Source organism: Epinephelus lanceolatus, chromosome 14, assembly GCF_041903045.1.
Source record: "Epinephelus lanceolatus isolate andai-2023 chromosome 14, ASM4190304v1, whole genome shotgun sequence".
Lineage (NCBI taxonomy): Eukaryota > Metazoa > Chordata > Actinopteri > Perciformes > Serranidae > Epinephelus > Epinephelus lanceolatus.
Genome location: NC_135747.1, coordinates 14652462 through 14676366, shown reverse-complemented (window position 1 = coordinate 14676366; position 23905 = coordinate 14652462). Strand labels below are relative to the sequence as shown.

The 23905-nt window shown below is 41.5% G+C and overlaps 1 protein-coding gene across 8 annotated transcripts in view; it reads right to left on the bottom strand.

The window, feature by feature from the left end:
• lrp1bb (low density lipoprotein receptor-related protein 1Bb) overlaps nucleotides 1–23905 on the bottom strand; it is a 339312-nt gene that overhangs the window by 106551 nt on the left and 208856 nt on the right. For all 8 annotated transcript variants that reach the window (XM_078174387.1, XM_078174384.1, XM_078174381.1 and 5 more), the window contains 5 exons: nucleotides 14201–14332; nucleotides 13750–13977; nucleotides 13180–13354; nucleotides 12778–12872; nucleotides 9218–9367 (listed from right to left, as the gene is read on the bottom strand). In XM_078174387.1, coding sequence (XP_078030513.1) covers nucleotides 9218–9367; nucleotides 12778–12872; nucleotides 13180–13354; nucleotides 13750–13977; nucleotides 14201–14332 — 780 coding nt within the window. The remainder of the gene's footprint in view (nucleotides 1–9217; nucleotides 9368–12777; nucleotides 12873–13179; nucleotides 13355–13749; nucleotides 13978–14200; nucleotides 14333–23905) is intronic.

The window sequence follows — 23905 nt, the reverse complement described above, 5'->3', positions numbered from 1 at the left end:
TCTCCATCAGCGGCTTTCAGACTGTTCGGGCCGACCGGGACTGCACCGAGAGCGGTAAGCGCAAAGGAGGGGGGCTTGCTGTTCTAGTAAATAACCGCTGGTGCAGTCCTGACCATATTTCCATTAAGGAACGTATCTGTTGCCCGGACATTGAACTGTTCGCTGTTGGACTCAGGCCATATTACTTGCCCAGAGAGTTTTCACATGCCATTATTGTAACTGTTTACATCCCCCCCTCTGCCAACCCAACGTCGGCATGTGATGTCATTCACTCCGCCATAGCCCGCCTGCAGACTAAACACCCGAGTGCCTTCATAGCTATCTCGGGTGACTTCAACCATGTCACCATGGCAACAACATTGCCCACATTCACACAGTATGTGAGCTGTCCTGCCAGAGAGGAGAGGACACTGGACTTGCTGTATGCAAACGCCAAAGATGCATACAGCTGCTGCCCCTCCCCCCTCTGGGTAGGTCAGACCACAGCCTGGTGCACCTCAACCCCTGCTATGTACCACTAGTCAAGAGCCAGCCTGCGACCATGAGGACAGTGAGGAGATGGTCGGAGGAGACTTATGAGACACTGCAGGGCTGTTTTGGGGTGACAGACTGGCAGGCACTCTGTGAGCCACATGGGGAGGACATCGACGGGCTCACAGAATGCATCACGGACTACATCAGTTTCTGTGTGGACTCCACTGTCCCAGCCAGGACTGTCCATTGTTATCCAAATAACAAACCGTGGGTAACAAAGGACATCAAAGCCATCCTCAATGCAAAGAAGAGGGCCTTCAGAGCTGGTAACAGGGAGGAGGTGAGAACAATACAGGGGGAGCTGAAGATGAAGATCAGGGAGGCTAAGGAGAGGTACAGGAGGAAGCTGGAGAGGAAACTCCAGCAGAACAACGTGAGAGAGGTCTGGAGTGGAATGAGGACCATCACTGGCTTCAGGACCAACAACCACAGAGGAGTTGAAGGCAGCATGGACAGGGCCAATGAACTGAATCTGTTTTTTAACAGATTTGACACTGCTGGCCCTGCCCATCCCCCCCCCCCCCGATTCTTCTGCTGTCTGTCTTGGTCAACCATCTCCCACTCTGCCCTCCTCCCCCACTCCTCCCTCTCACACCTCAACACCCTCCTGCTTGACCCCCCCTCCTCCTCCTCCTCCTCCTCACACCTCATCCCCCCGTGGTCAGACTGACTGCTCTCTCCATCATGAGGACTACACCCCTCCCCCACGTGTCATCACCTCCACAATGTGCTTCACTGCTGACCATGTGAGAAGACAGCTGATGAGACTCCACTCAAATAAGTCTGCAGGCCCTGATGGTGTCAGCCCCAGGGTGCTCAAAGCCTGTGCCCCCCAGCTATGTGGAGTACTTCAGCATGTCTTCAACATGAGCCTGAGTCTCCAGAGGGTCCCCTTGCTGTGGAAGACATCCTGCCTTGTTCCTGTGCCAAAGACGTCATGTCCCAGTGGCTCCAAGGACTACAGACCAGTGGCATTGACCTCCCACATCATGAAGACCCTGGAGAGACTCGTCTTGGAGCAGCTCCGGCCCATGGTCAAGCCACTTTTGGACCCCCTCCAGTTCGCCTATCAGCCCCGACTTGGAGTTGAGGACGCCATCATCTACCTGCTCAACCGCGTCTACACCCATTTGGATAAGCCGGCGAGCACTGTGAGGGTCATGTTTTTTGACTTCTCTAGTGCATTCAACACCATCCGTCCAGCTCTACTGGGTGACAAGCTGACAGCAATGCAGGTGGATGCCCCCCTGGTGTCCTGGATTGTAGACTACTTGACTGGCAGACCACAGTATGTGCGCTTGCAACGCTGTGTGTCAGACAGAGTGGTCAGCAATACCGGGGCCCCGCAGGGGACTGTCCTCTCTCCCTTCCTCTTCACCCTCTACACCACGGACTTCAGCTATTGCACTGAGACCTGCCATCTTCAGAAGTTTTCTGATGACTCTGCTATAGTTGGATGTATCACCAAGGGTGATGAGGATGAGTACAGGGCTGTTGAGGATAACTTTGTCACATGGTGTGAGCAGAACCATCTGCAGCTCAACGTGGCAAAGACAAAGGAACTGGCTGTGGATCTGAGGAGGACCAAGACATCGGTGACCCCTGTTTCCATCCAAGGGGTCAGTGTGGACATTGTAGAGGACTATAAGTACCTGGGGGTACACATTGACAGTAAACTGGACTGGGTTAAGAACACTAACGCTCTCTACAGGAAGGGCCAGAGCTGTCTCTATTTTCTGAGGCGACTGAGGTCCTTCAACATCTGCCGGACTATGCTGAGGATTTTCTATGAGTCTGTGGTGGCCAGTGCTATCCTCTATGCTGTTGTGTGCTGGGGCAGCAGGCTGAGGGTGGCAGACGCCAACAGACTCAACAAATTGATCCGCAAGGCCAGTGACGTTGTGGGAACGGAGTGTGACTCTCTGATGGTGGTGTCAGAGAGGAGGATGCTGTCTAAGCTACGAACTATCTTGGACAATGTCTCACACCCACTCCACCATGTGCTGGTCAGGCACAAGAGTACTTTCAGTGGGAGACTCATACCACCAAGATGTACCACTGAGCGCCACAGGAAATCATTCCTGCCTGTGGCCATCAAACTGTACAACTCCTCCCTCTGAGTGGCCCTGAGACTTTCACACACTGCAATAACTTAATTTAACTTGTGCAATAACCCCATTCACCCTGACTGTATATATTCTGTTTGTGTAAATTTTGTTTACAATATATATATATGTATGTGTATATATATATATATATATATACATATATAATTTACGTTTATGTTTGTTAATAATTCCTGTTTATTTAACTATATATTTGTTAATACTATTGTTTAAATTTCTTATATTTTCATGTATCTTTCCTGTCTTGCAAGGAGCACCTGTAACATAAATAATTTCCCCTCGGGGATCAATAAAGTATTTCTGATTCTGATTCTGATTCTGAACACTAGCATGTTTCAGGGTGGCACGGTGGCGTAGTGGTTAGCACTGTTGCCTCACAGCAAGAGGGTTCCTGGTTCGATCCCAGGAGGGAGCCCTTCTGTGCGGAGTTTGCATGTTCTCCCTGTGTTAGCGTGGGTTTTCTCTGGGTACTCTGGCTTCCTCCCACAGTCCAAAGACATGCAGATTGGGGATAAGTTAATTGGAGACTCTAGATTGTCCGTAGGTGTGAAAGTGAGTGTGAATGGTTGTCTGTCTCTGTGTGTCAGACCGTGGTGACCTGTCCAGCCCAATGTCAGCTGGGATAGGCTCCAGCCCCCCTGTGGCCCTCGAGAGGTTAAGCGGTTTCATATGTAGATATATTTAAATTATATTGAAATTTTAGATTTCTTTGTGTTTCAGTTTTCAATTTATGTTGACAACATTGTGGTCAATGTGTGGTCAGGGTTAGCCACAAAAAAAAAAAAAAACTATTAAGATTAGGAAAAGATCATGTTTTGGCTTAAAATACGTGGTTGTTGTCGCCACAAACACTGCTGGAAATATCACGACGTGTTGTCTGAAAACATGGCTGGTCATGAACAATGTTTGGCAGCCATATCGCCAAGGTCTGTCATCCACACCTCCTACTCCTGATGCCTCAGATAAATGTAATCTGAACTATGTCACTTTAGAAACATCTATACGACACATATGAAATGTACAAATACAACTAACATATTAATGGTTTGCAGAAATGTACAATGCCAACATTTCTTCTGGTGACAGGGCTGATTACACCATCAATCAAGTGAGATATTGCTTTGTTATCTCACCATTTTTGATTTATTGAGATTAAAAAAGAAAAGAAGAAAACACACACACACACACACACACACACACACACACACACACACACACACACACACACACACACAGAAACAATTCCCACTTGCATTAAGAGCTTTGGGCTCAATGTCATCCCTAAAGGGAATGTAAAACTCGTTTTCACAAATCAGACAAATTCCCATGAGTGAGAATGACAGTCTACATGCAGTTTACAAAACATTTGACCCTGGAGGGCATGCTAGCCTAGATTAGCTTTGCACCCAGTGTTAATTTGATGCCGTAGGAACTGCTGGCTAGCTGTGATTGCTCGCTTGTGGCACATCATATTCAATTTCCACCTCAACTGCTTGTTTGATTCCAGGCAAGTCAAGGCTGATGGATCACCCACACCTTCTAAATAGAAGCCCTCACCTCTCCCTCAAGCCAATCCAATTATTACGGAGCCCTCGATCTGAGTGGATCGACCTTGTGTCACTAACAGTGCCTTCATTATATCTTTTCACAAGCAGTTTGAGTAATCACTAAGGCATGCACACAAAATGAAAAAGCCAAAAGGAAACACGAGCACATCAGCATGTTTGTTTTAACACACTGCTGCGTGCTGGTCAAATGAATTGTCAGTTCAATCGATTATAGTCATTTTGCTCTCTGAAGCCGACAGTCAGGGTTTAATTTAACCCGTCAATTGTGGATGTATCACTATAACACCTTCAGAGAAGAAGGTAATATTTGATTCTGCAGCAATATGAGCAAAATGACTGCCTGATTCCTGTCTAACACACCACAGATACCACTGCAGTAGAACAACCTTTGCCTTTTCCATGGTCGTGAGCCTGCCTCATGCCACGTGGGAGCTGTAGATCCTGATAAAACTCAAGCTTTCCTAATTCACACACGCATCGTTCGGAGTAACCTTAACCACAACACAACTAACAGATCGATCGAGCTATCACAGACCAGATGAGAGAGTCTGACAATTGTTAGATTGAAGCTAATTAATGTTGATTGCCTAAACTAGCACAGAGGACTCAAGAGCCCTTAATTATCTATAACCACATTGCAGTACCGAACATGTTATTTCCCTAACAATGCAGGTTGCACATGCATTTATCTACATATTCATACTGTAGGAGGAGAACAGAGTTGGTTGTCACGTTCATTGGATCTTGCTCCCTTGAGGGCACTGTTAATTAAAAAACATGTTACTGAAATCTTCAGAGTCAGAGTCAGAGGTCACCTACAGTGTTATTTCAGGAGCGAGACAAATAACATTAAGGTGAAAGTACGTTTAGCGTTTCTCCAGTCAAAATGTAAATATCCAGCTCTTCTATTTTCTCTTCTCTGCCTTTATACAATGGGTTTATCATAAAACAATCATAACCGTTAAATAGTATGAAGGGAGAGCTACGGGTTATAGAGGTTATTTCTTAGCTTGACTACAACATGTGGTTGTTAGCGAAGTTACAAGCAAAAATCACAGATGGGAATGCTTGTCACATTCTCTTAAGGATTGGTTGTCACAATCATTGTTTGTAAAATGCACTTATAGTAATGTTTTTTCCTATTTATGCTCTCTCAATGCAGGAGATGTGTTAGCTTGTTGCATTTCAATAAATAAAATTAAACTTCTTTAATCACTTTTTGAGACTACCTCCATTTTTTCCCCATTAAGGTAACATAGGGACAACCAAACCCATAGTGTACGACTGCCAACCCCACAACTGGCATGGTTGTCATAAGTGCACAAGGTGCATTTGACAGTCCATATCTTTTGAACAGAATAATCTTAAAGGAGAGTAAGGTCATGCCATTCCTACCTGACACTCTGGCTTATGTCAAACATTGAAAGGGAATCTATTAAGGACACAGTTTTGGGGGATTGAAATGAAAGTAAAAAGTGTGACGACCAACCCTGTTCTCCCACTAAATCTAACACTGTACCATTCCATTAGGTATCTAATCACAGTTTGCTGAGCTAGTAAGACACACTAGAAACAGAGAGGAGATATCGAAAACTTAGTGAATGGTCAGCAAATGCACTTAATTGCATCTTTCACCATGGAGACAAACAACAACATCTGCAGAGGGGACATTTCTCTGTAATGGGCATCACCAAGAGTCTATTCACTTGTCAACAAAAGAAGCTCAGGGTTGGAAAATAGCATGTTTGGCTGCTGTCCTGTTGTCTTTCCCCAACCTCATTTTCAGCTGAGTGTATACATTTAACAAGTATATGCTCAGCTGTCTATAGCAAAGGAGGGAGGCATGGTGGTGCAGTATGAGAAACTGTCCAACAGACAACAAGCAAGTGGACATTACAAGAAATACAATACTAATCTCAGGCTAAGAGGACATGTAATTGAGCTCTTTGCTCAGCATTTGTAATGTAATGATTAATGTTGTAGTGTTAAATTGGTACAATTTGTTTGAAATACATGTACATAAATGGCTCATCATGAAAACTGTTCAGTTATTGCTGACATATAATCTGGTAAAGGGGGAAAAGGGAATATGAGTTGTTTATGTCTTATTAAACACTATGCTTAATATTATGAACGTAATATCTTTAACATCTTTAACAGATCAACATCTACAGCTGGCAGTGGGCGAAGTCAATCATCTCATGCCTAGATTATTAAAAAAGATGTGATATCTCATTAGAAGAGGTCTTATGAGTATTAAATGTACGTTCATGCCTGCATGAATCCAAATGTTAATGTACAAATCCACTAGATTGCTGTTTTCAATATGAAGTAATTCATGGCCATGCGATAAATGTACTGTTGAAGCAGTGTGAAATTTCTCTGTTTAAGAAAGTATTATGACAGTACAATACAGGGCTGTTCATTCTACCGTTTCAAACAATTTTCTCAACATAACAAAATGTCATTAATTGTGATTGATGGAGACCTGCAAACATCATTTCACTGTTTTGCTGTACCTGCTACTGTGCAGGAACCAAGCCATTAGTCTTTGTCACCTCTGGTTTTATCTCCCATTTATGAAATGCAATAATGAAGTCTCCATTGTCCATATAACAGTCATCCATAGTCACAGTCTTTATTGTACGAAATGCCTATAAAAATTATAAAAATGAACCAAAAAGATGTGGCTTGGAGATGCAGAATGCTAATAGCTAACAAAACAGTGGGACTCCATTCTGCCACTGCTGTGATATTCTGCAACAGTGTGCTTATGCTCTCAGCACATGCTGACAGATACCAACCACACATGAAACCGGGGCCTGCCATGATTAATGACAAGCTTCAAGAACACAAAGTATCACCCTGACAACACTCTTGATTTTATTTTTCCCTTAAAAAATAAAAATTACGCTTTGGTCCACACACACACACACACACACACACACACACACACGCACGCACGCACACAACCAACAAATCTCTGTTCAGTATGTTTGCTCCCGTCTCATTACCAATCTTGGCAAGGGAAATGCATTCGCATAGCTCACTGGGAAGCTTCCCAGTTGTCAAGATTGCAGTAGTGTGGAAGTGAGAGAATTTAAAATTCTAATCCTGACATGAAAGGAAAAAAAGCACTGAATGAAATTGTATTTGTTACCTATAAAAGTATACAGGTAGAGCCAAAATACCTATTTGGTAAATATACCAATAACTAGGTCCAAGCACACACTGGTGCAAGGATCCTATTTAAGTACCAAGTTGCTGGAATTATTCTTGAAAAATTAATCACACGTTTGCAGAGCTGGGGATGGTGGAAAACTCATGAAACTTGGCACATACATTAAAAGTGGCAAAACTTTATATCTCATATGGGTCTTGTGTGTGATTGTAGAGAAATGGCTCAAAAGCATCCCTTAAAAATTTTAACAAAGTAGCCCTCGCTGTACAATTCACCTAGATATACAAAATTTGGTAGTCACATGTATCACCTTAAGATTCAATAAAAGATTGCTTGAGGCTGTGAGTTTGTTTTTCCTGTCATAGTGAGGGCATGACCTGCCTTATTTTACTCTGCCTCTGACTGGCCTCCCCTGATATCCAGTCCCTGATAAATCTCTCTCCTCTCACCTAATCATACCCAATCCAACCAATGAAGGCAACAAGTACAAGTCAATCTTAGGGAGAGTGGGGCGGGTGATGCCTTCACCACCCATGAAAAAATGAAATGCCTTGAGGCCATGCCCTGAAACAGAAAGTCAGCCATTTATAAGTGTGACATTTACTGTGCAATTTAGGGACATTCTTTGCCATTTACTGGTGTTGTACTTTAACAAACTCCTAGAGATTTAACCCGATCAATGTCAAATGTGTTCTCTTTGCAATGGTATGTCATTACGCTTTTAAAATTTTGTGGAATATTGTAGCCAGGGTGGCCATTTTGTGCATTTCAACATAAAACTGTTTTTTTTTGTAAATTGACCAAACATTGTCCAGTCTTCCCCAGATTTCTGATACACGTCCAGGCCTGAGGAAATCTACATGCCAATACTGAATCATGGTCAAAGCGCCACCAAATGGCAACAGGAAGTTAGCCTCATGTGACAAACATCATCCAATTAACATGAAATTCAGATTGAATGGTTCACACTAGACATACAGCAACAAACTGTATAATTAGTGCATCTTCTCCAGCGCCACATGGTGGGCGCAGGGAGTGATTTACAATACGTCATTCCCAGCGCCACACACTCCACACAGATAACATCTAAGTCGTGTGCACAGTGGTTGATTGTCTTAGAAATGTACGCCCACGTCAACCAGTATCCTGCCAGTGACCCTGATGTACAGGAAGGCATGAGGGCTCATTCATTGCTGCTTGCAGCTTTTATTGAGGTTTATTTCTGTACTGCATGGTACTCAGTGTTACTGTTACTGCACAATGCTGCTGAATTTCAGCAGCTTTGCACACTGTTTGTATGGTGTAATTGTAGAGTTAGTATGTGTTTCGGATAACACCGACATAAGGTGTTAATTGGAAGCCTGTATGTTTGAGGAAAACCAGAAAAAGCTGAAAATGGTAAGAGCTAGACTTTGTGAACTAACAACTGTTGTAATGTGAGTTACAGGTGCAATTTCTTCCTGGAATATGTTGACTTAGATTGAAGGAGATTTCTAAATGAACCTATGAGTTGATGGATGATGTGACACATTGGATTCAGCACTGATACCAAGAATCAACACATAATGAACATCCTCCTCCCTTTTCATTACGAAAGGGGTGAGAAAATCAATCATCAATCACTGCTGCACTGTGTTTTAATTATCTAATGCCCCTGCTACTTCACACAAAGTGAAGCACAACTGTTGCAAGGGCTGGCTAAACAGTTCCATTCTACAGCCACTTAACTGGTTAAACACGTAATCCCTCCACACTCTCTGACTAATCCTCAATGGCAATCTGATGCACTCGTGACAAGCTCCACTCACCCATCACAGCCAGAGCTGTGCCTTTGGCTAACTCCCTCTTTAGAGTCTCCAGTACTTCCAGCCCATTGCCGTCCAGATTGCACCTGTTGATAGTGCCATTGGCCGAGCTTATCCAGTACAGCTTGTTGGCAGTGTAGTCTATTGAGAGACCTGAGAGGACAAGTGAAGAGAGGACACCTTGTTAGCACTCACTGTGCTAGGATTCACAAGATACTGAGGCCAAAAACTAATTAGAGACATACAAAATAAGTAGTAACTGGATAAGAACATCATAAAATAGTATTAGGCTACAAAAACAGTAGATTAGACATACTGAATGATTATATTACATTTGAGATATTACATTAAACAAACAAGATTGTTACTGAAAACAATTCTGACTCAACTATCCATTGTACTGTATTATGTTCCATCTGATGAAGAGATGACTATATCCAGTTACAAATCCTACCTACACTGAATGAGCAGTATTCAGAAGGCACATAAGAAATATGAGTTTCCTTTTGATTATACTTGAACAGTATTGCAACAGTACATTTCAGAACTGCATTACCATAACATTTACATAGTGTAGTCCCTATGCATTAGGTTGAGTGAGGGCTAATAGAAAGGTTTATGTGTTTGCTGGCACATATTTGTATGGGATCTGTTTATAAGAGCTCCAGCTGGCATGAAAAGTGAACAAGCATGAGACTGACTGCTTTTAAATCCATTTCCTGGCTAACATGATGGCTTTTCATAAAATACCACTGTTAATGGCAGAAAATGAAAGCAATTTCAATTGTGGACCTCTGGACAACTCAATGTCTCCCACCATGTGTTGGATTTATGCCTGGCAGATTCACAGTCACAATGCGTCATTAATTTACGCTTGTCCCCAGGTCTACCCCATAATCATAAATGAAGCCAGTGAAATATGGGTGTGCCCTGCTATCTGTACCACTGACAGGCTGAGGAGAATGAAGAAATACAGTGAAGACAATGGTGCTGTTTGTGTGACGAAGTGGGAGTTTGACCTTGAGCTGTGTGACAACAGCTACTTAAAATGAAGACCAGCTGATTGGTTTTACCAAAGCTCTCTTAAGCACGCATCATGTGTGGAAAGAGTTTACACTCAAAGAGTGAGAGGGTATGATTGGTAACACATTATTTGGATAGCCCACCTACAGATAGTTGATAGTATTTGTAACACTTCAGCTTATTAGTTGAGATAGATGTTTATCTATAGAATATATGACAATTCCAGAGTTCTTACGGTCAAATTAAAAAGTTAGATGATGTACTTCAAATGTTGAAAAAAAAAGTAACAATATGCATGAAACACATAAAATAATCAACATATTATTAAAGTATCCATTTAGTTTTCCTTGAAAAAAGCTTGTTTACGGATGTGGTAGATGTATATCTGTGCTGTTGGTTCTGCTATCCTGATTTGCGTGACATTAAATAAATAATATATAACACTACTTCCCATGTCATAGCATTTTGAAGACTTTTAAGAGACTGGCTTAAGACCCAAGTAAATGATGGTTTACTTTTAGAAAAAGTAAACCATCGTTTTCTTTTTGCACGTCACTACAAACACAAACAACAGCACCTTCACATCCACACACACACACACGCGCGTCTGAGTGACATAAAAGATGATACAACAGTCAGTGAGAAGGACATAATCGTTGGAGCCAGGAGGGCGGGTTTGAACATTGCTGTAGAGCTGTTAAGCTTTTCAAAGGCAACAATCTCAACGATATACAATAGGTGAACCACAACACCAGACCTCATCATGCTCTGTGGCAGGCAGCCCTTGACAGATGGAAGTGAGAGACAGTGGGCTTGAGCAATATGTAGTCCATAGTAAAGCAATTATCATTACAAAGCATGTGTGGGGTACAACCAACAATTTTGGATATTACAATGTGCCATGGTGTATCTTTTCACTCTATACCTGCAGACTGATGTCTTGAGGAGAACATATACTGTAGCAAACCAGGCTCATTCATTCAGAGCTATTATGTTCCCCCAAGGGGATATATACACTTTCTATTGTAATAATTCTTTCTGTTATCATACAAGATTAATCCAAGACTGGTTCAACGATCACTCAGGTGATATTACATAAAGAATGTGGACACCATAATCTTGTATATCAATCCATGAAATGAATCCCTTGGGGAAGAACACATACGGATGTCATAAGAGCATCCTTAGATAAAGAAGCATCCATCCATCAACCCTGAAAGTCGTGTGAGGCAGTGATGTCTATTCAGTTGGCTCTAATACCAGAACACTTTCAGCAGCAAAATTGTCATTTCTGTTGCAAACTGATTAAAAAATGATTACTTAATGATGACTGGTGAAGCATACAAGTGCGGACAGGTAACATGTTTTTCCTGTTTACCCTTTTGTTTGTCTAGGCACTAAAACTTCAAGTTTTGCTTGATTTAGCAAGCTTTGACACCGTGGGACTTGAAGCCAAAAAGTTGCCTGACTTTCTTTGATGTTGCCTGTTGAGATAACATCACCACTGAGAATGTGGGTGTTCCGTCTGATTCTTGCTGACATTGTCAAAACAGAGAAAATCTCAACATGAGTCCATTTGTAACAGTCAGTGCATGTACATGCATTAGAATAAATTCATTATAAACAGATTAATGCAAACTGATATTATCATAACTTTCATTTAAACACCTTTATCAGGTTATCTTTGTCAAATTACGGTTCAAATGGGGGAATTACTTCAAATGAATTTGGAATGGAATGAGCATAGATGCAAAGTGGTGCATGCAGCAGCACAGCTGTTGATGCTGGAAAATTTAATTGAATTAAATTACCATAAATTGAATCCATAACCAATGAGTACTGACAAATTCCCTCAATTTTCTGTCTTGTTTTGTGGTAATAAGATGTTTGCAGTGGGCTACCGCACATTCTTCCAGACAGAAGTCCAATAATCAAACATATCAAGCGCACATGGATTACTGATGAAACTGAGTTTTTGCAAATCTTGTAAATGCTGTAACCAGGTAATTTCTATCACAATAGAATCATTATAGCATACATGTTAACATAGTGGGTTTATGTGTGGGGCGGCAGTAGCTCAGTCCATAGGGACTTGGGTTGGGAACCGGAGGGTCGCCTGTTCAAGTCCCCGTCCGGACCAAATATGGAGAGTGGACTGGTGGCTGGAGAGGTGCCAGTTCACCTCCTGGGCACTGCCGAGGTGCCCTTGAGCAAGGCACCGAACCCCCCAACCGGTCGGGGCGCCTGACCAAAGGGCAGCCCCCTCACTCTGAGATCTCTCCACTTTGTGCATGTATAGGTCCTGTTTGTGCATGTGTGTGTCTTTCAGACCTGTGTGTAATTGACAAGCAAGAGTGAAAACACTGAATTTCCCCTCAGGGGATTAATAAAGTAAATATACTTAAACTTAAACTGAAAAGACAGAGCTTGAAAATAAATATCATTTTTAATGATGTATGAAAAAAATGGCTTGGTCACCTTTGGGGTTCAACTGCATAGGAGGTCTAATTTAATATGCTATCTATAGCTCTCATACTGACCTACAGGATCCCTCTGATTCTGGTGGAGGACCTTGCTGTTACTCCCGTCCATGTTGGCCATGTTAATGGTGTTGCCATCTGTCCAATAGATTTTTCTGTGTGGGATGATGTGAGACGAATAGTTAGTGGCCCAGTTGGGCACGAGATATAATGAGCTTTAAAACATAGTCAATGAACATCACGTTGTTATTAATTGGAAATGCAATGTAAGCCAATACATTTTGTTCCACCTGACGACCTTGTAAAGATCTGCACAAATGATTCAAGCTTGTATAACATGTTCTCTTTACAACAACAGGGCTTTGATCCCTTGCACAGGTGAGGTCTGTAGTCAAGTTTCATAATACTATGCATAGGAGGCGAGCTCCTGATGAAGTGCACACACTGCTCTAATCTACTTACCCCTTGGCGGGGTGCACTACAAGGCACCTTGGCTTATCAATGCCGTGGATGATGGAGGTCTTCAGGGAGCCATCAAAGCGAGCCACATTGATTTGCGACTCGTCATTTTCGGAGCTGAGCCAGTACAAGTTCCTGGAAAGCCAGTCTAAAGCCAGACCACGGCAGTTCACTATGTCTGTCGAGAGAGCATGGCAAAAATAAATAAACAAATACTGCCTGTGTGATTTAAAGGACTATAATGTAAAAAAAAGCTCAGACTACATTTAAAACAAGCAAAATTAAGGTATAAATGATTCTCAACAAATTACTTTGCTACTTCTCATATATTAGTTGTACACTGTGATCATGTCAACGAAGAAATAACAGCAATTAATTAATAATTAGAACAATTATTATAACAAATAACAACTACTCCATGACCAAGAACAGTGCTGCATTTCACTCTTGCAACAAGAGTAAATGTGTACCTCCAACTAATCATTAGTCAGAACACACATTCACATTCACTGTAGTACATATCGCTCGCAGCCTTGTCTTTGTATTTTGTATGGATGTCTGGAATGCACGCACCTGCAGAAATGATGGTCTCTAGCTGGGTGCCATTGATAAAGGCCCGTTTAATGGTTTGGGTTTTGATGTCAGCCCAGTAGATCCTCTCCTCCTGGGCATCATAGTCCACCACTGTAACATCGTCTATATCCGGCACCGTTAGCGCCGTCATGACGTTCATATAAGGGTTGTCAATATCCACACCCCGGATTTCAGACCGCCGCACATACAGGAGGAACCTTTTCAGCGCTGGTGAGATGATTAAGAAATCAATCATTCCAGAGAGTGCACCAGTTGGCTGAACTTTTCTGTCAGATCCAGGTGAGAGTGTGATAATAACAGCCTGACGTAAAAGCTGATGTCAATCAAAGTGAAATTTATACGTTTAGCAAAACAGCTGTGTTGTTTACATAGCATCACTTTGATAACATAAGGAGAAAGTATGAAAAATGAGGGAGGTGTTCACGCTCACCAAAGCAGGATTGTTTGTTGGGTGAAAGCTTCATAAGGTGTGGACAGGTGCAGGACGCAGTGCGGTTGTAATTGATGAGACACAGATGTGAACAGGGACCCCGTCCATCATTCCCTTCACATGGGTTAGAGGCTGATGGGAAGGGAGGAAAGAGGAACATTTCAGAACACTCAGCATGAGAAGTTGAGATGGCAATCAAAGAGACAGGCTAAGAAAAAAATAATAATAAGGACTGGATGTGAATAGGACTCGCTGCCTTTGCAACATGGCATTTACAGGCCTGTCTGATTGTTCCACTGACAGCATACTTTGAAAGTGACAAAAAAGCATTGCTTTAAACAACTATAATTATAATATTGTTCTTGCTGTATAATAAGGGAAATGCGATACTGCTTGAAAGCATGAGTTTTGAAAAGAAATATTAAAAACGCTGGCAAGTAGTTTACAAAAAATATCACAGACTGAGTTACTGTACGTTCAAACCAACAACAGAGGCCAGCAACCAAAGCTACTGGAGCAGTCCGGAGGGGAGTTAAAACTCGTTTAACTTTATAGTAATGACCTCTGACACGGTTCGGCCACAACCAATCAGAATGCTGACGTGCTTTGATGAAGCGGGTCCCAGAGAACAAACCATGGAACTTTGGTTCCTACAGCACACTTGTTCCGACAATGGATATTGAGAAGTATACTACTTGCGTTTGCACCCACTCAGTCCTCTATAATGTGTTGCTGTTCGGTTACAGAGACCAAAATATCGTGGAGGTAATTGGTTGGTCTGGTGAGTTTTCAAGTATGTAATGTCAGTAATAGAGGAGATAACTGTAGGCTAATGTTGCGACGTAGCATGCAAGTCTTCCTTGCTTAGTTTGAATGGGCTGACATACGTTTTCTGTTTTCATTGACCAAACATAACTTTCTGTAGGCAAACTATGAGCTTTTTGACTGGACAACAGCAAGCAGCAACTACGCTGCTTTCAAGCTTTGCGGCTCCTTTAAAGTGACAAGCACAAACATTCAACGATTCACATGGTGATCGACGAGAGCGACCAAAGCTGCCACAAATATTTTTGACAGTCTGCTTCTTGGGCGTCCACGAGAGACTTTGCCAACAGTTTTGTATCATAACAATATAGGTAGTATGTGTAAATTAACTAAGGAAAACTTTGGTCATTTGCCAGAAAAAAAATCCACCAGATTATGCTTTTTTTTGGGCAGTTGCTTGAACTACAGATTGTATGTTATGTCCTCATTTTTATGTATTTTTAGTATTGAAGCGGATCAGTACCGACTCCCAAACTCAGATCAAAATGTAAAACTAAGCAGTTTGGCTAAAATATGAACCAAGATTCTGTTACTGAATTACCTATTTCTTACCTTAAATGCTTTCAGAAACATATTTTAGCTTACCCTTTAATTTTAATATGAAATAGTGTGTTACCAGCCTGCTGCCATATTGTTTCCTGTGTCAAAATGGACAAGTTTACATACATCAGCCACCAGCAGAAGTGTTTATTGGTCTGGTGTGGCACTTTGCATTCTGGTAGTTGTAGGTTTCCAACATCTTAAACAAACACAACGCTTTGCCTCTGTTGTCTCTGGTCATGAAGCACCAGTTTTAATAGAATTTCTGTCTTTCTACTGCACAGACAGCCCAGTTTTATGAACAGACCATCTTTCCAATCCAGCAGTGAAATCCTTCAAGTGCAAAGAGAGAACATTGGGTTTGGAAAAGTTATGCTGAGTTTGACTGATCTCATTTTTTTTCCTTGCCTGTGTGTCCTTGTGTATCAGTCTGTGCCACCTCTCTAAATTCTGAGGTTTTGTGGGTTCCTGAGAACCCACAAAACCCCTCTGAAGCAGTTTGTAGAGTTTTAAGTCGCTTGGTGGATAAATGATCCATGATTGATCTGTGATCAGAGCTGATCAGACTGATTGATGGTTGAGAGGAGCAGCTGTTTGTAAATTAAAGCAAACTTTCAGACCCAGCACAATGAAGAGTTAAGTTTCACTTTCACTGTGCCTGGTGTTCTGCTGCGCCGTCTGAGTGCACTCTGCACTGCGAGAGTGTGGATGAAAGAATAACCAAGGGGTACCAACACTGCTCCTAATTAACAGTCCAACTTCAAAAAATACAAAATCAAAACGCGGAGGTAGATGTCTTAATCGTCACAGGCTGCCACAAATAATTGAAGAAAGCCTGTTTTTTTGGTTTGTCTCTTGTTGAATTTGCTCTTTTGAGTTTAAAGGGTAACTTTGCCCTTTTTTTTAAACAATAACTCAATCTATCTAACTTTGGGGTATAGTGTATTTCCTTCTTGACTCACATTGCAATGTTCACCAGTAAAAATGTCATCATTTATTTAGGAGTGCAGATCATATTATGTACAAGGATATTTTTTTACAGTATATTAGCTGACTGGGATATTCAGGCAGAGTATTTATTTGACCCACCTGAAAAAATGCAGCAGAAAGCAGCTAAGGCTGCACCTGAGCCATACAAGAGGGCACCACCGGTAGGGGACCATCCACAACCTGAGATGCTGAGAGCAAAAAGCAAGTGGTGGTGCCTTTGCTCAAATTACTCTCTGAGGCCAAAAGAAACGGAATTATTCTGCTACACTGAATTTCAGCATGCGCAGTTTTTGTTGGAGGCTGTCACCAACTACAAACCAGAGAGAACAAGGGTGTGCGTTACTATGCATTAAAGTTTTATTCTGCACTTGGACAGAGGTGTGCTGGAGACTATGGTTGGACTACTGGACAAATATTTTGAAGATGGGCTGAGTGCATGGCCATTTGGACATTTTATTTTGCTTCTGCCGCCAAAGATTGACTGACAGCCTCTGCTCTGCCGTCAGCTGAGAGACAGTGGGGAAATACATTGTCTAGATTCAGCATTCACATCTTACTCGGTAGGATTAATTATGACCAAACCAGAGTTGGTGATTTTTGGAAGGTGGACTAACCAACCCTGACAGTTTTAGTGAGTTTTTTTGTTTCTGTCGAGTTTGAATAAAGAGCTTAAATAAGTTAGCAATCACCGATTGTTGGGCCAACTGTGGCCAGTTGGAAAAACATCCACGGCCAGCAGGGCTGAGAGGGCAGATGATCACTGAGTGAGTATTTCTGTCACTTAATGCTATGTTTTGGCCAACAAAGTGAAAGCTTTTGGCTGTGGTCGTGAAACACAACTTCCTGGCACTGTACAATAAAGCATGTTTGTTGCTGATAACATTCTTGTCATATTAAATTTATGTCATTTTTTTCTGGTGTTCTAGTCAAATAGTGAAGTTACTTATTTTGGACGCCTTTAGTTTTTGTAAACAGAGCAGTCTTTGTGATGCCCACCTCCTCATGCTGGGCAGGCTTGGGGAGTATTTGGGGGGTTGACTGTCAGGAGCTCAGGCACAATGCATCGTTGTATATGTAGACACTGCAGTAACGGCTGTGCAAGAAGGAAAACTCAGAAAAAGTCAGCCTCTCTGTCAATGTGGCACGCCAGTGGTGGCCCTAGAACTTTGGTGCCCTAGGCAATCTTTACAACATTTTACAAGATTACATTGAACACATCATGAAAAGGTTCTAATTTACCTTCACCCGATACTCATTTTTACTGAATAGAGCTTGAACGCTTCAAGATGTAAATCAATACAACCTCAGTGAGCTGAGGTAACATAAACTAGCTTTCCTCTGATTCCGTCGATTTCACGTTCTTTCTCTAGTGGTCGTTGAGTGGGCACCAGAGAGCTTTTGTCATTTTGACAAGATAACGATAAAACGTGTTTCAGGGTTCACATGATGTCGGATAATTTGTCCATCTCCACCAGAGAGCAGGTAAAGTGTAAAAAGCTAGGGAGGGGGGCCAGGTGGTAGCAGGAACCCAGAAAAAGGCCTTTCTATTATTTAGTAGGCTTTGCTATGTAGTTATGTTGTTGTGGCCTTATGTAAAATTTCAAAATAATAGTATAAATAAAAAATTGCAAAAGATAAACATTTTGATTTCGTACCTTGCCTCTTTTCGGGCGCCCCCTACAAATGACAGCAACCTTAGCATTCACCTATACTGCTTAAGCCACAGGCCGGCACTGTGGCATGCACTGAGGGATGTATTGCTTCAACTGACTACATTTACGATCACAGATATCATTGTTTACTCTTTGTCACTCCACAGAAATTAAGGGTAACATTATCTCAGTTACCGTTTTACTGTAGCAGGACATCCAGCTCAAGACCCCATGCTGCCAACAGTTTCGACGAGACAAGCTGAATTCCAAGCTGAATTTCAACAGCTTTAAACTGACCAGCTATCTTATAGGAGCAATACATTTGAAGGAAACTGTTTTCATGTTTTTATTTTGTACTCTACCCTGTTAAATAATAAATCACCTCAGCAAAACTAAAGAAAGTCACCCACAGTTCAATTATTTCCCCTCATGCTGCAATCGCATTTCATGCATCAAACACATCGGTTCCTCCATCTACTCTGGATGATTCATGTCAAACAAGCTCATTCAAAGTTCATTTCCTGGCTCCTACAGCAGCACACTGGAGAGCCCAAATGCATCGCAAATGTGGCTTATTTAAAACAAACACACAAAAAATTCCAACTCTGTCTCTGTGAGTTGGAAACAGCACCCAGCTGACTTGGTATGCTAATAGGGAGCCATCTGAACAGCGCTGCATTCACCTGAATCATGCTGTTGAGGGATGACAGGCAGCAACAACAGAGCCAAGGTGTTTGTTTGCTTTAAACTGTCAGATGTATTTGCAACAAATAAATAAAGAAATGAGCCCACCACTATGCTAAGGCAGTGAAAATAGTGGCATTCCCTTAAAATAAAGAAAAATGAAGAAAAGCCTTATTCAGGGAAGGCCCAATGTGGTGATGATACAATTTAGTATGCAAGTGCCTCTTTCCACTGAGAGACCTATATTTGTTGTGCTTATTTGTTTCAAAGCCGATCGTATTTGTCATGATAATACTGCTGACACAATTACAGTGCGGTTTGTCTGCCTGCAAATAACTGTGTTTGCTCTAAATGGCATAAATATTGCATTGCTTATGTAAAGCTTTGCACACATTGGATCCCAATTATGATGTATGTAAAAAGATCAGACTGAATTATCCACAGCCACACCTCTTTTTCTCCCTCATCAAATAAGGAAACTATTACAAAAAAAAAAGAAATACAAGGAGAACTATAATCACCACCTTGCAGTTGTATGCCTCTGTCAGCCACTCAAGTTGCAGTTTACATCCATGTCTGTCCAGACTTACATATAGCCGTGATGGTAAACAGTGTTTCAAATGTGGATGTTGCTGGAGACAAGCTATAAATTCCAAAACATGGATGCTTCACACATATATTTGGCTCAACAGCACAGATGATCTATACAATCAGCACTGTTTCAAGGTGGACACCTAAGATAAAGTGGGATTTATACTTGTGCGTCAGCTCTATGCAGAGCCTCCGCCATTGTGACCATTTATACTGATGCCGTGGTGTGTCTGTGTCACTCTAAATTTTCAAAACACTTCTGTGAAGTGCTGGAAAGTTAAGTTGATTCAAAACACATTTTGCTGGACACATTTTCCCCACAATGCAACAAGTTAATGTTTTTAGTACAAGCCTATCACATTTTACATTATATAAATTAGCCTAGCAGGTAGCGGACCTTCTCTACTCAAACAAATCCAGAGACAACAGCAACATTTAAAAAAAGGTAAATTACAAAATTCAGTTCCATTATAGAACAACTGTCTTATATAAACACTTCTCCAAACAAATCACACATGCTAACGTTATTAGCACAACCCTATAACATTTTACATTGCATTGCATTGTATTACTCATATGAAGCTGGGATAAATCCTTCTACAGTCTATGGATAAATCACACACAAGACATAAAATGCTATATTGTAGAGGCTTGCTTGTCTTCACATTTTATTGCTTCTTATCTGTGAAATAAAAGTAAATAAAAGCTTCATTTCCACTGAGGGAAATGGTTTCAGCCTACAAAAATAGACAGGTCTGCGTCGCTGCAATGTGTAGTTACATTTCTTGGGAGGTGCACATCAGGCTACGGCTTAGGATAAAGCGTAGGTTCTATGCTGACGCTGAGCCTACGTCGTAGGTACAGCGTCAATTCGACGCAGAAATATAAATCCCACTTTAGTGTCACCGATTCAGTATCTGACCAAATGGCTCCCCTTCTGTTCCTGAGTTATGGCATTTGACTAATGGCCAGAGGTGTTTTTTGCAGTACAATATGATGTCACACTGAAGTTGACCTTTGACCTTTTGTATGAAATGTCATCACTTCATCATTTTGTTCTATTAGACATTTGTGAGAAATGTTGTCATAATTAGCATATAAAGTCTTGAATCACGGCCGAAAGCTTGTTTTGTGAGGTCACAGTGACTTTTGACCAGCAATCTATTCTAATCAGTACATCCTTGAGTCTAAGTGGACATGTGTGTAGGCGAAGCATAAACAAGGAAGGGTATGTAGTCATACGACCACTAGTATTATTGAAGACCGCATAGTACCAGTACGTGTAGACAATCACAAACTAATTCCATGGTACAGTACTTAGGATGGAGAATAGCTGCTCAAAGTGTGGCCTGTGGGCCAATGGCAGCCCTCAGAAACATTTTGTCTGGCCTCCATACACAACATAAAGTCCATGTAATATATTTTAATCAGCTTACATTCAATGTACTATTCAGCTACTGCATCAGTTTCCTCCTAAAGTGTGTGTGTCAGATTAAGAATGACAATTTTTAGAAAACTACTGGTTGTATGGCAACTAATGACGCCTGGAAAGTTTCACAGAGAAAATGTTGCATGATTGCAGAGAAAAATAGATCAATTTTTACTTTGCGGAATCTCAGGGGACAGACAAAGTGATCTGGATTTGTGTGTAGTTGTGGTGCTTAATTGCCGCTTTCACTAATCACCCCAGTCTCAGAACATATGATAAAACATACTGTTTTCGAACCACCCGTGGGAAGAATGAACATGTAGGAGTCTGTTCATGACTGATTAAAAGCTCTGTTTGTGCTTTTCTCTCTTTAGAACACGCCATGTGAAATTACTTTTCCCCGACTCTCTTATTTCTCTGACTGTTGTCTTTCAGACACAGATTTGATTGGCTCAGTAGCATCACATGAGATGATTTACTGCAGTTTCCTGGTTGCTAAACCAGTGCGACAAATGCTGTGCCAGTTAAGAAAGAAACGCTCCATTAAAACGGAATAATTCTCACTAATTTAGCAGTTACAAGTCTGGGTCTAGACAGGATGGCATCTGGGTCTGCACCCAGGGATATCAGGTCAACAAGGGGGTGGAATTTTGGTCTCTTTGCTAACGAGGTGGATGGTGTTCCCCCTCTGCCCACCTCAAATCGCCCCCGGGTGGTATCTTACAAAATTGCTAAGAGTAGTAAGCTGCTTGGTCATGGAGAGTTTGTACGGGGGCCATTAATGACTATAGCTATAGCTACTGCTGTTTATAATGGTGCAATGGATATACATGTAGGTTTCTGTGTGATGCTCTGACTGTAATCAGCCAATTATCTGTTATAGTTGTGAGGCCCTGGGACTGCCAATCTGCATCCTAATTTGCAAACGCTTGTTACCCATTCTAATATTAAAACACACCCTTGCCTTTCAAGTGACACATAATGTATTTACAGGCTATTTATGCCCCCGGTGGAGCTCCACTGTGGCACCTAGTGAACAGCTCCTGAGACCAGCTGCATATCGCTGTTCAGTTCTCCCTTCTTTTCTTTTCCCTTTTCTCTGGTCCAGATGTTCGAGGTCTAGTGGAGCATCACATCTCTAGGCCTTGGTTCTGGCTAGAGTGGATAATAGCCAGCTCCCCCCCTGTTGAGCTTTTTTAAATAGGATTAGGCATGCTTACTGTCTTCTTTGGAGAAGCAGTCCCATTTGCTCACACTTATCTATGGTGAGCAGCCATGAGAATGCAGATACAGGAAGGAAACAAGCAAATTAACTCGTGACACTTTGGAGAAGCAGAGAAATCACTGAATAGATGCAAACCCGATTACCACCGTAATAATGCCCATTTAAGGATGGTGGCTTACGTATGAAGAAAGCTGAGGCGGATAAATTTGAAACTTGGCAATGCTGAAAAAGGCAACTGCAATAGAAACTGAACCATCAATCAGGCGGTCTTGGCACGCATGTCCCAAATGTTCCATAAGCCACTGCTTTTTTTTCCAGGAGTTCTGCTTTACGAATAAATCAAAAATCAATTTCAAAACAACTTATTTACGAAAAAAACCCACAATAGAGTAAATTGAAAACAGATTTTATGTTATTAATTTGTGCTTGGCAATACATCTTGCAAGCTGATCTGCATATCAAATAAAGACTGGCTTACATATGTAGGCTTTCTGTCAGACAGCACATCAATTCACCATGTTTGGGCTCGGAATCATGGCTTACTTGGCTTCTGACAAAATTGATTACCTATTCCACTGTGACAGATACAGATTCAGAGGCGTTCACTGAAAATAAATTGCTGGCAATATTAATGAAGTTTCAGAACTATTTCCTATATTTCATGTCACCTCAACACATTATTCACATTACTAATTGATCTGATAATTGGATACGCCACAATTATTCGTTGGCAGATGCAGTTCTCTGTCTGTAGCCTTCTTTATTCACATTCAGAAAAAAAGGCTTAATATAGTGGTATGAGACAATTAGAATATGTGGATGGTGAGAAAAAAACATTCAGGGGTGGCATTAACTCAAGCTTGCTAATTCTCTGCATGAGTACCTTTTTCATCCAGACACATGTGTGTTGATTGACAGGCCAAATGAAGGCAGAGACAGGAGCTGAAATTTATATTATGCTGTATTTTTTTTTTCCTTTTACACCATGAGAATGAATTGTGTTTTGAAAGATAATGCATCCGCGATCAACATCCAGTGTTATGGGAGGATTATAGCCGAATTCCATGTGAATCTTTTTTGTTTACTTAAAGGGTGTAATATGAAAGGATGTGATGAGTTCGTGCTTGAAACTCCTTAACAAGCTTCCCCTTCTTTGTGCACAAGCCTTAATATGACATACCCAAAGTGAAATGATTACTGTTCTTGAACCTTTTCAATTGTAGCTATGATCCTGGTTTCTTTCAAATGGTCATTCTTTGGAGTTTACAACCAAGAGGTCAGAACTAGTCTAACTCATGTTGAATGTTTGCAGAGGTGCAAGCATGGTAAAATTGTTTCATATTACCTTTCTGTTTTCTATGCATTCCTGTTACGAAATGTCAAACTGATAGTAGGATCTTAAAAATGGTTTATACTAACCCAGTCACCAGAAAAATGTTGGCATTGTACATTTCTGCAAACCACGGCTATGTTATATTTGCAAGTTTTTATGGAGTAAATATATTGAAACTTCAAGTTTCAGCAATGCTGTGGTTAACGTGTGGTTAGGCTTTGGTATAAAAACGCCTGGAAATGGTGGCCACTGGAAAAACAACGATGGGTTGCTAAAAAAAATAAAAAAAAATCCATGTTTGGTGCCTAAAAAAGCTGCTGACAACATAGCAATGACACACAAAATCACAACCGGTTTTGTTATTTTTTGGTCTTGAACAATCCAACTTGGCAGGTGCCATACCCACCTTTGGATAACAAAGCCAGCTCATATATAG